Source organism: Nomascus leucogenys, chromosome 21 (assembly GCF_006542625.1).
Source record: "Nomascus leucogenys isolate Asia chromosome 21, Asia_NLE_v1, whole genome shotgun sequence".
Taxonomy (NCBI): Eukaryota; Metazoa; Chordata; class Mammalia; order Primates; family Hylobatidae; genus Nomascus; species Nomascus leucogenys.
The window spans coordinates 48,670,689-48,686,521 of NC_044401.1; the positions used below are offsets into that span (position 1 = coordinate 48,670,689).

Here is a 15,833-nt window from a genome sequence, read left to right on the forward strand (position 1 = left end):
TGTTTCAAAGTAAAAATATAGAAATATGTGCAAGATTTTGAGTACAGAGAAAGGGAAAGAAACTATATCAATGCAATGAAAATGTAGTAGCACTTTCACATTCACAGAGGAGAAACTGGAATGAATTTGATTAAACCAACAAAAATAAGGAAAAAAGAACAATGTTAATAAATAATAATAATAACAGAAGGAACAACATTAAGTATCAGTCATTACACTAAATGTGAATGGCCAAATTCTATTTAAATGCTAAGGCTGAGAGATTGGGTTAAAGTGCAAAATCTAGTTATATGCTGTTTATAAGAAATACACTTAAAGTGGAAAGCAAAGGTTAAGAATAAGAAGATGGGCAAAAAGTAAGTATGAATGGTAATATTAAATCCAGACAAGGTGAAATTTAAGAATAAAAATACTGACAAAGGTAAAGAAGGACATCATGTAATGATAAAAGCCTCGGTTATAAACTTATACACACCAAACATGAAAACAAAACAGTAAAAACCTAGGGACAGCTTGATAAAAAATGGAATTATGATAGGGTGGCACTTCAGGGCCATATTTTAAAATCAGGCCTGCTAGACGTAAGGACAAAGAAGCAGAATATAATCAATAAGCTTGATTTTTAGATAAATGTAAACTCTTACACTCCTTGAATAGAGTATACATTTTTTTTTCTATGCCTGTGGAACATTTACAAAACTAAATATTCAGCAGTTGACATTAAACAAATATTTGTAGAACATCTACTGTGTGTTGTCTTAAGGGCTAGGGAAGTAACAGTGAATGAAAAAAGACAAAATCTCTGCCCACATGGAACTTAGATTGTAGTTGTATTTGTGGCCACAGAGGAAAAAACCCTAATAGATTTTAAAAAGTAAAATCATGAACCACTAAAACTAGAAATAAAGCAGTTATATATAGATATAGGCAGATGAGAGAGAGACAGAGAGATACAAAGTGTGCGTGTGCGTGTGCGTGTGTGTGTGTGTGTGTGTGTTGATTCTTTCACATATTCTAGTAAATTGCTCCTCATTTGGTTAAGGCTGTTTCTCACACTATCATAGAATGTTGAATCTCTTAGTAATAAAATTTTTCTGTTTTTCAATGTTCTTTCAATCTTTTGATTACTTTGCAGAGAAAGCTTTAGATTTGTTCAAGGGTGTCTTTAACAGTCCTCTATTACATTCTAACCTGCTTTTTAACAAATAGAAAACAAGGCCAAGATTCCAGAGCCTTCTAGTAGCAATAGTATGTAACTAGGATTATTCTTTGGGGTTTTTTTTGCATTGTATGTACTTTTACCATTAGCTTCCTCTGTTTATGGTTAGTGACTCCTTTCTTTAGGATACTATACAAAGTCTCCTTTCCAGGCAGTTGTAAAGAAGTATATTAGGTAAATAGTATGTCAGGTATGCAAAGATCTGGCAAAAGTGATGTGGGGTGAAGGATGTGTAAAGCTGAGGCTGGAACCACTGGGTCCTGTCCCCAGGAGGTTACTTGCATCTCAGCCACATGCAGATTCAGACCAGCTGCTCCTCCTTTAGTGATCCAAAGCCTCATAGAAAACCGGGTCTTTCTAGTGGAGGACAGAGACTCATGCCTGCATCAGAGGAATATGCAGAGGGCTAGGAGAGCAAACAAGGAACTCTGCCAAGGTGGGAGGAAGTAGGCTGGTGAGGGAAAAGCACAAAGTGGTGACCTTTTAAGTGTATCTTGTAAGACTGGAAGGTTCACTGCTCAGACACTAGGGGCCGTGGGGGGAAACAGGAAGGTGGAGGAGGGGCATTCCAGGTCCAGGGACTGCTTCTGTAAAGCATAGAGGCCAAGCAATGCCTGGCCCTGGGCATCTGGGAGGGCAGGGGCAGGGAGCTTAAAGAGGCAGGCAGGGCCAGCCATCGAAGCTAGGCCCTTCACCCTGCAGGGGGAGTAATACAGGTTGGGGGCTATGGGGGGTGTTCTAGGTCACCTGTGCTAAAGAAATCCTTGGAGCAGGGCCGGCCAGGGCAGCCTAGAGAGGGGAGGCTCAGCCTCTCTCACCTACCCTTCTGTATCCCAGTCTCGCCCTGAGGCTCTGGGCACCTGGTCTGTCTGGAGCCGCAGAGCTCAATGGTCTGGCAGCCATTCACCCTAGGGAGCCAGGCTTCTCCACTAGTAAAAAATCATGACTTCTCAGGACTGTGTGAACATGAAGGAGGAGGTGAGGGTCTGGTGCTTAGGACAGTGAGTGCTCTGCAATACCTGCTGGCTTCCACAGCAAACTTCTCACTGTTACCACGCCCCAGGATGCCCTCTTCACCTCCCCAAGGCACCACCTTCTCATGGGTCTCACCACAGCCCTCTTTGCCCCTGGCAGCATGCGCAGCTCCACCCTAGTAATTTTCTGCAAAACAAAGGGGGTCCTGCCAGCTCTTACTCAGAAATCTCTTTTAGGTCCACACCACCTGCAGGACAAAGACAATACCCAACCTTAGCATGTTAGCTGGCTGGCAGTTGGGTCCCAGGACATGGCAGGTATATGTGCTATATGTAACATGCTGAGTACTCCACTTGGCACAGAATGGGCCCTGGGTAAACAGTGGGTATCATCGATACTATTTATTTGGACTTTCCTCTGGAAATGCAGATGCCTGGGTTCCCAGCTAGGGTGATAGCAGACGCCGTCCCCCTCCCACAGTGGTGGGATAAGGCCAGGCGTACCAGCCATCCTGGGTCTGGCACCCACTGGCGCCGGTCAGGGAAGGCCTTAGGGCTGGGCCACAGGATCTGGCAGCATCGGCCCAACCAAGTGTAAACACGCAGACGCCATCAGGAGCACTCGCCAGCTTTGAAGTCTGAAGCGGCGCTGCCTCCTGGCTCCTGGCTATGCCCCACTCCACTGCCGACGGCTTGTTAAACGTGCTGGCCTGGGGTGCAGGCTGGCTCATGACCTGCCTCTGGCACAGCTTGGGCCCCATCATTCTCAGCAGGGATGCTCTGGCAGGCTTGGTGGGCCCTAGCGGGTCAGCTGCAGGGCCCCTCGCCCTTGCAGGAAGCCATGCTGTGGTCTGGCTGGCCACTCAGCGTGTTCTGCTGGCCCTCGCTCCCCTGGGTCCCTGCCAGAGGGTAGAAGGCCACATTGGCTCCCAGGCTACTTGAGAAAACAGTTTCCCCTGAAACAGAGGTTGAGAAGCTCTTTCCCCAGGGAGATGATCAAATGGCTGCCCTCGTATTTTGGTCCCAGCCCAAATCCTCAGCCTGTCTTCTGACTTCCAGTGTCAGGGTGTGATAGCTAAGTGTCTTGCTTGGCTGCTGGCGTGCTTGTTCACCTTCCTTTGAAAATTGCTTTTTTGCCCATATAGAGACACAGGGTCAGGACAGCTTGACGTGCTGGAAAGAGCCAGTTCTGGAAACTGATGGACTGAGCTGGGCACAAGCTCGATGTGGCCGTGGGCAAGTCAGTCTCCCCCAGAACCTGTTTCTTCTTTAAGAGCTGGTCAGGTGTTGATGAGACCTGGGCTACTTCAGGGCCTCTGCTCTTCCCACCACACCAGACCATGGCCTGCACTGAGGAGGAGGCACTGTCCGTGGGGATACTGGAACAACACCATCATCCTAGGGCCCCTTCCAGAATTTGTCAATCTTTGTGGCTTTCAAGTGGCCTAGAAGAGTTAACACCTCATTTTTAAGGGACTCATCCATGATCAGGCAGCCTCTGAGTTCTTCCCATTCCTCATTGGATCCAAGGACTGCTGGCTTCTGTCCTCCGAGAGGACTTTGCTGGTGGGGCGGGTAAGAGGGAGAGAAGCAGAGAGCTGTGGGCAGCTCCAAGCATGTGGTTGGTGTTGAGTACATGTTCTGTTCTTCTGGCTTCTCTTGGGCAGATTAGATAACTGGATCTTGTCATTTCTGTGCATCTGAGATCTCCTGCACCAAATGCTGTCTTATTCTTCAGCTTCTCCCACAATTTGACATCCACTAATTGAGATTCTTTCCTCTGGGTCATCATTCTCTGTCAAGTCTTAGGTGTTATCATCAACATCAACACCCCTGATCCTAACAACAGCCTTTTTCAAGGAGGAAACTGAGTTTCAGAGAAGTCCATCGCTCAAGGTCGTAGAGCTGTAAGAGGCAGAGTCAGAAGTCAGGCCTCCTAAGCCGTTCCTGTCCTGTGCACGTGGTTCTCCTCACCACAAACCTGAAGTCGGCACAGGGCTCCATTTCATGGCACGTTTGCCTGCCTTCCTTCGTATCACTTCTACAATTTGAATTAGAATGGTCACTTCACAGCTTGGGCAATTCCCAAGCCTCGTCATGGGAGCCAAGCCCTGAAAGAGAGAGACACACACATGTAATGACATATTTATGTGCACTGGCAGCCAAGTCCGTGCTCAAAGGCCAGGGACAATGGGGACCCACCTGGCGTGTAAGCAAGCGCCTGGACTTCCATGTGCACGGTGACTGCTCCTTAGGAGCTCAGTCCCTCCAGTGACTGAAGGCTAATAAATAGAGCAAATTATTCATGCAAACAGTGAGAATCCCTACTTAGCGCCATTGTTGTAACTGTGCTGGCCTGGATTCAGCATTGTTCCCTAGAAGCAAGGCCTATTGAGCAGATCCCACATGCATTGCGTTTGGTTTGACGTCACAATGACTGATTTCAAAATGAAAACCCTCCAACTGTTCTCTGAAGGTCTTTCCTTATTGGATGTTCTTGTGTCTGATCTCTGAGGTCTCTTTCCTTTAGCTGGAAGAGTGTATAATTTGGTGAAGAACCCAACCATCACACACGCATGCACACACCTTCTAGTGATGGACAGGACAGAGCAAAGCCATGTTCCCCCATCTTCACCTCCTGACACCCAGGACAGGTCATGACCCCTGGTCTTCCTGAAGTTCTCCAGAGATGTAGGCCTTACAGCATCCTGTAGGAATGTAGGAGCTGTCTCCCTCTTTCTAGCCAGACTTCCTTCTGATTAAATGAGGTTTCATGCAGCTGACAATCACTGATTCCTCGCCCCCAGTACACACAGCGGTAATTTCTGGAGGTGTAGGTTTTGGAGATGCAAAAATGTGCTCAGACCAGCTCCTGCCTTCCAGGACTGCCTTCCTCCCCTCCCCACATCCAGCTGGTGAGGCTGGCGTTCATAAGCCACTGCTGTGCTGAAAGACAGGCACACAGGCTTCTCTGTAGCCAATTCCCAGTGCAACCCTCTGTCCGGTTCTGAGGCCGGCAGTCTCTTAGAGGGGGCCTTCCATTAGTCAGCCATGTCTTCTCAGACCTGCAGGTGGCGGCCATTGAGTCTCGGGAGTGCACAGGCCCTGCATCTGCTGCCCCTGTAGTCCTGTGTGGTGTGTCTGAGGGAGTCCTAAGGGAGGGAGAGTGGTCTGCCCAGGGAGGCCAGACCCACAACAACTGTTTACAAGTGCTCCCCTGCACCCATTTAAACCTCCAGCAACTCTGTTTCCCCATATTATAGATGGAGAGATGCCTGCACCCACAGAGGTTAGGCCTCTGGCCAGAGTCCCCAGGCACCCAGACTTGGGATTTGAATGCAGGTGGTCTGGCTCCAGAGTCCAGGTTCTAACCTGTGGTGTAAACAGTGCCGTGCCTTTTCTCTTCTTCTGTTGTCTCCAGTGTGCCCATTTTTTTCCAGTTATGGAGACCTGTACAGTAAATCCTCACTTAACATTGTCACTAGCTTCTTGGAAACCACGAGTTTAAGGGAAAGGATGTATAACAAAACCAATCTATTTTTTTCATTCATGTTATAACAAAATAACTTTGATATATATTCAAATAACTTTGAATGAAGCAACGTTATTTAAGGGCCTCCTGTACATTATTTTGTTTAAAGTAATAGTTTCTAAGAACTTATGATGACATGAAGTAAGGACTTTACTGGAAATTGAGTATTTGGAATTCATGGGAAGGGTAGTTTGCCTCTTGGCCCCTATAACCATAGATGGGGAAAGTTTAGCCTCCCTCCAACAGCAGTGCAGTCCTTCTCAGTGTGGCAGGGGCTGACTGGGCTGGAACATCTTCCTGTATGGTGAAGTGTTTGGGCCCTACTATAAGTGCTGCATCTTGAGGGCCAGGATCTGCCCTCTTTCCCTCCTCTCCTCCTCCCTTCCAAATAACCTGGTCGGGGCTGGGGTCCCTGAACTTGGGGATTGTCTTCTGTAATGACTTGGGGTTTCCCACAGCTGGGACTAGCAGGGATGGGGCTGCCCAGTGCCCCTGGGCCGGACTTCTAGGCCCATTTGTGTCCAGCCAGTCATGACATGGCTCTGGTGAGCCCAAAGGATGGAGAAAGTCGTCTGGGCTCATTTGCTGCTGTGGCACCTCCTGGCAGACAGAGCCCAGCCCTTCCTGCAGCAGGAAAAGCACCAGCCTCCGGATCCAGACAGTCTGAGTTGGAATGGGGCATTGCCACACTCACTAGCTGCGTGACTTTGAGCAAATCATTTCACTTTACTGAGCCCCCTGTTCCTGACAGGGCTTTCCTAAAGATTAAATAATGATATGGGGACACCTCACCCATGGCATGGCTGAGGACACTGCCGCTCACCTGCTGTAAGGAAAGATGTGAGAGAGCAGAGTGCGGAGGATTGGGAGAGTTGGAGGGAGATGGGATTTACCTGCTGACTTCTCTCTGCTGCTCCAGCCTCCCCTCCCCTGGGGCAGCCATGCCCAGAGTGCCAGTGTCCTCTGTGGGACCGACACAAATGCAAAGATCCACCCAGCTGCTGTGAAATGACAGTGTGGGGCCACTAGCAGGCAGAAGACGCCAGCACTCTCGAGACCACATGGGGTTCCTGACCGTGTGCAGATGTCCAGCTCCTGCCCTCACGGCGCCTCCCCCACAAATGGAACTGCAGACACAGAAGTTCGCAGGAGAGTATGCTTCACCCACTCAGCGCTGTTGTGTCTTCTGGCCAAGCCGTAAAACAAGAGAGCAGGAGTGACAGAGACACTCCCTTTGAACTTGAAATCCTTTCTAAACTGCCACTCCAGCCCCAGAGGCCCCCTTAGAAGGTCAAAAAAAGCCCACTCACTCCTCACCTTATCCCGGATGCTTAAAACAATATTGTGGGAATGTAGGTCAGTGAACCGAGCTGCACCACACACCAGCAGGATTCCGGGGGCCAACCAGCCTGTATGCTGGCCCACTAGGTCAGATGAGAACATAAACAAGGAACGCTGGGAGCCCTCAGCTTCCCCTGGCCCTAGTCCTTTGTTTATGTAGCACTTAAACTAACTTTGGGGTCGTCTCTGTCTGGCATGAAAGCCCTGGAGCTTTTTGAAGTTCCCCTGAAGTTAATAAAATTAGTCTGCCCTCATTGCAAGACCCTGGCTTGGGGAAAGATGGATCCTCTGCTGTCTTTGTGGCATTTAGCTTTTTAAAGTTTAATATTTTATAACCAAAAGAAAGGCGGGGGCAGGGGAGAAGATGCAGTAAACATGTTCTGGAAGGCTAATAGGTAGCATGCCTGCCATCCCAGGCTCTGATTACCCTGGAGCCAGGCCTCCAGGCCCACTGGGAGGCTGAGCGATGGGCCTGCTGTGTTTACAATGAGGGAACCAGCACTGGGGACGTGAATTGATCTGTCAGTGTGTTCTCCCAGGTAGACAGGAGGAAACTAGCCCGGCCTGGGCTGTTGGCTCACTCCCAGATGAATCGTGTCTCCCAAGGACATATCCACTCGAGTAATGTATTTCTACCCCCCGGCGTCTTCCCCTTGATGCCATGTGTGGTACTAGTGCAGTTGGCATCCTCACACTCAGTGAGCGCCCGTTCACCAGGCCTGTGGTGGGTCAGGGCCATGGGAGGTGCACAGAACCCTTTCCTCGCAGAACTCTCAGTCCGAGGAGAGAGACAGATAGGTCAGCTGTCAGGGATAAGACATAGTGGCCAGGCTCTCAGAACAGAGGGATCTTGTCCTCAGTCCTGGGGGCCAAGGGGAGAGGAGGTGCCTGCAATGTCGGGGAAGCTGTCTGAAGGAGGAAATGCCCAAGGTGGGCCTTGGGTGGGGGTAGAGTCCCCGGTGCACAAGCTGGGACTAGCATTACAGGAACACCACACAGGCAGGGAGGGAGGCATAACAGAGGGGCATGAGGACCCTGGGGGTGATAGATATGTTCATTAGCTTGATCATGGTGATGGTTTCACAGGCATGTATATGTATACACATATTTAGACTTATCCAATTATTTACTTTTAATATGTTCATGTTATTGTGTATCAGTTATAGCTGAATGAAGCTGTTAAAAAAAAAAAAAGGCCTACAGGCATGAGTGAGCCTTGTAAATGTACCAACAACTACAGCCATGTATTCTTGCAACATTTACTCACACATTCAAGGAATAGATAGTAAGCGCCGGTTTTATGTGCAGGGAATGTAGCTATGGAGGAGAGGGTCATGTTTCTGCCTGGAGCTTGTGCCTGGTTGGAAGCAATAAACAAGTAAACAGATAAGGTCAAAGGCATAACATCAGGTGGCAATCTGTGCTCTGAAGATAGACAGGGCAGGATGAAGATTGGAGAGGAGTAGGGGCTGGAGTACAGGAAGAGGGAGCCATGGGCCACAGGGGACGCTGTAGGCACCAGGCCTTGATTTAAGCCTGCTCTGGGCCAGGCCCTGCTGGGCACCAGGGGCTGCACAGAGATGGGGAGCTCATAGGATCTGTCGCTGAGAAGTGCAAAGGCTGTGGGCTGTGGGGTGGAGGGAGAATTCTGTTATTTTCCTCTAACACATGTGATTGTTCACAGCTACAGGCCTGTTTCATGGTAGGCTCTTATAGGAATAAAACAAGAATATTAATATCAACTTGTTGAGAACTTTCTGCTCTGCTAAGGACACCTGCCTGTATTATCCCTTTGGTCCTGGTGGGGCCTCTTACAAGCTGTTTCTCTGAGAAAGTTGTAAGCTCTTAGTCCAGGGACTGTGCCTTTTTTGTTTCTTGGCCACTGCAATGCTGGAGGGCAGGTCTTATATCTCAGTCAGATGTAACCCCAGGGCCTAGCTATGCAGAGGCCCGAGTAGTAGCTCTCTGGAATGAACGCAATGCATGAGAACTGATGAAAGCTGCCTGGGTGGGGACAGGGGGCTGCAATTGTCACCCTTGCTGGACCAGAAGCCATCAAAGGAAAATGTTCTGTCTTTGGAGAAGATGTCAGGAGAGGATGAGTGGTCTGCCTGGTGTGTGGGTAGAAGAAATGTACTTCTTGGTTTGTTTTTACATTTTTTTTTTTATTATACTTTAGGTTTTAGGGTACATGTGCACAATGTGCAGGTTTGTTACATATGTATGCATGTGCCATGTTGTTTTGCTGCACCCGTTAACTCGTCATTTAGCATTAGGTATATCTCCTAATGCTGTCCCTCCCCACTCCCCCCACCCCACAACAGTCCCCGGAGTGTGATGTTCCCCTTCCTGTGTCCATGAGTTCTCATTGTTCAGTTCCCACCTATGAGTGAGAACATGCGGTGTTTGGTTTTTTGTCCTTGCGATAGTTTACTGAGAATGATGGTTTCCAGCTTCATCCATGTCCCTACAAAGGACACGAACTCATCATTTTTTATGGCTGCATAGTATTCCATGGTGTATATGTGCCACATTTTCTTAATACAGTCTATCGTTGTTGGACATTTGGGTTGGTTCCAAGTCTTTGCTATTGTGAATAGTGCTGCAATAAACATACGTGTGCATGTGTCTTTATAGCAGCATGATTTATAGTCCTTTGGGTATATACCCAGTAATGTTTTTACATTTTTAAATTCTATTAACTTATTTGTAAATAGGTGATGCATTCATGTATTTCAGTAGCCAAAGATAGAAAAGGCGTACGGTGAAAAGTCCCCAGGCACCCTGCTCCCTTTCCTGGAGGCATCAGTTTCTCCTGATTCCTTCTGCGTATCCACCCCTGCCCTGCCCCCATCCGTACACAGCCTGCAACATGCCCTATGCCTTGCACTCTGCTTTTTAACGTGAAGCACAATACTCTAGTTTTTGTATCTGTGCATACACACTGCCTACTCTCCTCTGTGGTCACATCATCATCTCTGGAGGCTGTGTTCCACTTCTTGAACTCAGGCTGGACTTCTAAGTCATTGTCAGCTTTTGCTGCTGCAGTGAGTGATCTTGGGTGGATCTCCCATCCTCTCCTGACATCTTCTCCAGCAAGCACATCAGCGGGATGCATTCCTAGAAGTGAAATTGATGGTCCAGATGGTATGTGCATTGCTCATTTCCATAGCAGCTGCCAGACTGGTGGGCACTTCTTATCATGGGGCCCAAGTTTGCTACTGGAGGCAGGATCTACAGAGCAGGGGTGGGGTGAGGAGCTGGGTGGGGCAGGCAAGGCCACCTGGCCATGCTGCCACCTCAAAAGCAATACCTGGACTAGAGTTGCCAGAGACTCAGAAGGGAGGGAGTGACACTTCCAGTCACTGATCAAGCCTCTAGGGAGAAGGTTCAGGATGAACATAGCTCATGGTGAAATCAGGGCTGCACCAAGCTGACTTTTTCACAGACATGTGTGTCCCTCCTCTTAGCCTGGGCACCCACAAAGAGACAGCAGTGGCCAACGTGGCCAGCAGGAGATATGAGCTCTACAAAGGCCTGGCCATGGCCAACAGGGGCCAGGGAAATGAGCAATTCTGCCTGGACTGAGGGAGGGCATCATGGAGGAAGGGAGGTAGGGCTGTGGAGGAAAAGTGGGCCAGGCCAAGGCAGGCTTCCAGGCACAGCTAGAGTGAACAAGAGTAAAGCCTTGGGCCACCGTGCAGAGGGGTGTGTGCAGCGGGTGGGAGACAAAGGCCAGGCTCTCAGGGGCTCCTGTGGGAGGGGAAACCAGAGTGAGGAGGCCAGTTCTAGAAGGCCTTGGATGCAGGCTCAGGAGTGGCCTGGGTGACTGTGACAGCTTCAAGGAGAGTGCTGCTGACTCTCTGGGCAGGTGCCCTGGGGACAGGCTGGGTCATTGTGGCACCCCACGGGTGGGGGGGGCGGCCTGCAACAGGGGCTTGAATTCAAAGCTACTTCTACCCCCTGTGCTCTGTGACCTTGGATAGCTGACAGAACTCTGCCGTGCCTCCATTTCCTCATCTGTAAAGTGGCGCCACAGAGCTGCTGTGGGGACTGAGGTGCTATCTGTGGAAAGTGCTCACAGCGTGCCTGTTTTGAAGGGCCTGTTGTTACAGTGGCAGTTACCAGTCTCAGGTTTCTGCCCTGCTCCCATGCATTTCGTTATCTGTTAGGTGGGCTCATCACCCTGCTACCCCCAGGGTTCCTAGAGCGGGCAGCAGCCAGCCATGCCTAGGGCCCAGGAGAGCCGGGGCTAGGCACACAGTCACAGCTCTTTCAGTGTGCACCACTAACGCCCTTTCTCTGTGGCTGGGTGTGTGGGGACAGGCGATGGATGAATACAGTGTGATCGGCCGCTCCCTGTTCAAAAAGGAGACCAACATCCAGCTCTTCGTGGGGCTCAAGGTGCACCTGTCCACTGGGGAACTGGGCATCATCGACAGTGCCTTTGGCCAGAGTGGCAAGTTCAAGATCCACATCCCAGGTAAGTGCAGCCACTTCCTCCCGGTTTAGGGACACCGTGCAGGGCACAGAGAGATGACAGAGGCGGTGCCAAGGTGGTGCTCCTTGGCTCAGGTTCCTAATCCTGCCTTTGCCAAGACATGGAGTGACTTGGCCTGCATGGCAGCATGGCCTCTGGCTGGGAAGCCAATATGGGTTCTAGGAAGAGCCTGGATGTGGAGTGAAGATCTGGTCTGAGCAGGGTCAAGAGGAGTCTGAGTTCCCACTACACCATTTACCATCTGAGGGGGCCTTGGGCCCGCCCCTTGGTTTCTCTGTGGAGGCGGGAATAAGATTGAGCTTATAGGCAGTTTGGAGAAGAGTAGGTGAGGGAGACTGCTGGGGGCCTGGCATACCATCCTGGCATGTGGTAGGGTTTCCAGGGATGTGAGTTGTCACCCTCCTTTGCCCAGCACAGACCCCCAAGCTCAGCACCGCCCGCTGAGTTTGTGCTGGGGCCTGTCCGTGGGCTGGGTCAGAGGGTGTGTGTTTGCTGCTGGAGAGCCCTTGGATTTTGTCCGTGAACTCATCCTTCAATCACTTGTGCATTTATTCAGCCTACAGTGCATCATGTCTTCTGTGTCGCAGGCATCGTGCTTGGTGCTGGGGATATGGAGCTTACAGTTGTAGGAAGGTACAAACAATAAACATACTAAAGAAATCCCTGTCAGATGGCAGTAGGCACCATGTAGAAAGATAAAGCAGGGACGGGGTGGAATTGCTGAGCATGCTGCTTTGGGTAGGGTGATCAGGGAAGGACAGAGGGAGGGAAGGAGCCACATGGGTAGTCAGGGAGAGCTTGCCACAGTGAGGGGGAAGTGAATGTAAAGGTCCTGAGGTGACAGTGAGCTTCAAGTGCATTTGCAGGTCAGTTGTTTGGCAGAAGTGTGCTGAGCAGAGAGGTGTGCGGGACACAGGCCAGGGCTCATACTGTGCACTGGGGACCGTGGGAAGGACCAAAGCCTGTGTTCATATGAATGGGCCATGAGCCACTGTCTCTTTTTTAGAGACAGGGTCTTACTCTGTCTGTGGAATAGAATGCGGTGATGCAATCAAGGCTCACTAAAGCCTTGACCTCCCAGGCTCAAACCATCCTCCTGCTTCAGCCTCCTGAATAGCTGGGACTCAATTGTGTGCCACCACCCCCAACTCCCCACTATCCTTTATACCCTGTACAATTGTACCAGATACAACTAATCCAGTTCAATTCTGTTGTATTTCATAATACAGTAAAAATTACGAAAATTTTCAAACATACAGCAAAGTTGAAGAATTTTACAGGGAACACATTTAGCCACTCCTGATTTTATATTGACATGTTACTGTCCTCTACATAACTCCAGGACTTGAGGTTGATCCTGTGAGGATGGAAAGCTTTGGGGAGGTTTGGATCAGGGGAACAATCAAGGTTGGTTTATGACTTCTTGTGTCAAATCTCCTAAAGAGAAGGTGGTGCTCTGGCTCCAGCTGGAAAACAGAGACCTAGCTGCCTCGGTGCTCACAGGTGGCATGAGCACCCTTCCCTCTCCTGACAGCCTTGCCAGGGAACCGTTTCCTTTCAAAGTCCTTCCACTGCCCTGAGATAGCATCTGCCTTCTCATGAGCGAGGGCAATGGTCACAGAGGCAGTGCTTCTCCAGGGCACTTTGCTCCCTGTTTGCAGCCCTAAGGCCTCTGTCAAGGTGGGGCTGGGGCAGGGGAGGCAGAGGCACCCAGCCATGGGAGGCCTTCAGCAGTGAAGCTCTAAAATTCTGTCCTGTCCTCCCCACTTCTCCATAGTGGCTCTGAGTCCTCACCTCAGCCAAACAGGAGTCTTTGTACATCCCTTCAGTTTGGCTGTGGGTTGTCCTCAGAGACTGGAGCCCACAGGGCCCCTCTCTGGACTCCAGGGAGCATGCAGGGGGCATGAGCCAGACAGGCCAGCATCCAGACCTCAGTCCCCGAGGGCCTCATGCTTACGCCTGCCCGGGCTACTGTGAGCTTTCTGGGAGGGAAGGATCCCGGGATTCCTCCAGCTGGGTCGGGGGCCATACTGCGGAGCACTAATCCTTCCCCTAAACAGCTCTGGGGCCCTGCTGGACCAGGCAGAGGGAAAAGCTCATGGTCTTCTCCTTTGAGAACTGCTAGGATCACGCTGACTTCCTCTGAGCTCCCTTCCTGTAGCCCAAGGCAAACTCAGAGCTGGGGTATTCCCAGGGCAGGCAAGAACCAAGAGGAGTCTTGTTTGGGGTGCTGGGGTGGGAGTGGAGGGAGCCTCTCAGGGTGCTGGGGTGGGAGTGGAGGGAGGAGGGGTGTAGGGACACTGCCTTAGTCCACTAGAGTTCACATTCCTTCATCGGGTCAGTGTTGACTTTTTAGACTGCCTGCTTCCTGTTTGTGGCTTTTAAGCTTTTTATTAAATATCACTGGTCAGATTCCTCCATCCCACCCACCACCTTCCATCCCTCCCACCCCCACTCCCTACTGATTCTTCCCTTTTAACCTTTTTGAAGTGCCTTAATTGTGAAAGAATCTTCAGGAAGCCTGAGCCATCCAGTGCCAGGTGAAGGGAGAGAGAGTGCATTGCTAGCTGCAGCCTGGACATGCATGGTGGGGAAGCCTGGGTTTTGGTGCCATGCGAGGTAAGGCTCCCAGCCTGCAGCTTGTGGACAGGGCTGGGTTCAGATGCACTTCATGGGCCTCGCTGCCGGCTCTGCAGGGCATCCAGGCTGGGAAAGGCAGAATGAAGAGTCCCCTGGGTTTCCTCCCATCAGCCTTTCATCTTGGGTTGCAAGGTCAGATGCCAGGAAGGCCAAGCAGGTGTTGAAAAGGCCAGGTGGCAGGTGATAGGGAGTGGTGGGGACTATGGTGACCTGGAGAGCTGCTGTGTGGGTCCTGCCAACTCTTCACTATATGGGAATGTGGGCCTGGGGTCTCATTTTATCTAATTTTATTTTTATGTAATATCTCCTGATTAAAAACTACAACTGCCTGTGCTAAACAAAGCATGCCTTTGGCCTGGTTTGACCCCTAGCAACTGGTAACTCCTGTTTGAATTTTAGAAAGGACACTTGGCCCTCAGGTTCATGAGGCGAAGCTGAACCGTAATATGCAAACGGTATGTTTTAAGGAGCCACAGACTCTTGCCTCAGAGACAAGGGTCCTGATGCTAGGGCTGTTGACTCCCAGAATGTGCTATGGGAAATCAGAGGGCTGGGGGACGGCCCCATCCTCCCTGATACTCAAGGAGCCTTCCCAGAGAGTCTCGGGGGATCTCAAGGTTGGAAAGCCCCGTATTTACAGAACATCTCCCTTCAAAGACCTTGCCATTTGCAGAATTGTACTTCATGGGAGGATAGGAGGCCTGGCAAGCTGCCAGTAGGAACCTACTGGGGAGTTCCGCTGGTGGAGAGAGAGTAGTTGGAGGAAGGAGCTGGACATGGAGGAGGTTCCTGTCCAAGTCATAGCATCACTTGTAATTCCCAAGGGTTGTAGGGTGGAGTGGGTCTTGTTATCTCCATCTCATGGGTGGGAGCCAGGTAGCAGAGAGCCTGAGGGCTTTGCCCACAGTCTGTCTGTGTCACCCCGCCCCTCTCCATCAGCCCTGTTGATGCCCCTAGAGAGCAGTCATATCTTCAAAGAGTTTGGAGCTGGGAGGCCCATGTGGTGCTTGGAGAAGCACTGTGCCTGGGAGGCTGCGCTCCCAAAGCTCATCTTGGCAAGCCGTCTGTCCCACCGCTGCCACCCTCCCCTCTGCCTCAGTGTGCCAGGCATCAGCACTCACTCAGAGGCAGGCTGGATGGTGGGTGGGAAAATAGCTTCCGCAGCCCCTCCTGTTCCCACTTTGCAGGGAGAAAAGAACACCTTGATGACTCCCAACTAGAGAAGAATCATGTGAGAAGCTGAATAGACTTGTTCCTAATGACAGCTCTGAGTCACTGGGCATTTACTCTAGGACAGAAAAGGACACACATGTGCCCGTGATCTTATCTCCTGAAACAATGCTCTGTAAATCCAAAATCTCCCAGGGCTGGGCTGTTGTTTTGTGTACATGCCAAGATGTGGCAAGCTTTTTGAATGGCCCAAATTCATGATAGGTGGCCCCTCTCCCACAGGGTGCTCCTGAACCAGCTGATTTGGGACAGTTCATGTGTGTGTCTGCTTTAGCACTGGGGGACACGCAGAGCTTAAAGCCTTGTTACTGGAAAGCCCCAGGCCCCTATTACCACTCGCGTGCCAGTGTGTCACTGATTCTCACCAGGTAACAACTGACCATGGAACAGAGCTGC

The 15,833-nt window shown here is 50.5% G+C and overlaps 1 protein-coding gene across 2 annotated transcripts in view; it reads left to right on the forward strand.

The window, feature by feature from the left end:
* Positions 1-15,833, forward strand: part of EEFSEC (eukaryotic elongation factor, selenocysteine-tRNA specific) — a 256,248-nt gene that overhangs the window by 194,619 nt on the left and 45,796 nt on the right. For both annotated transcript variants that reach the window (XM_003279891.2, XM_030802172.1), the window contains one exon: positions 11,393-11,549. In XM_003279891.2, coding sequence (XP_003279939.1) covers positions 11,393-11,549 — 157 coding nt within the window. The remainder of the gene's footprint in view (positions 1-11,392; positions 11,550-15,833) is intronic.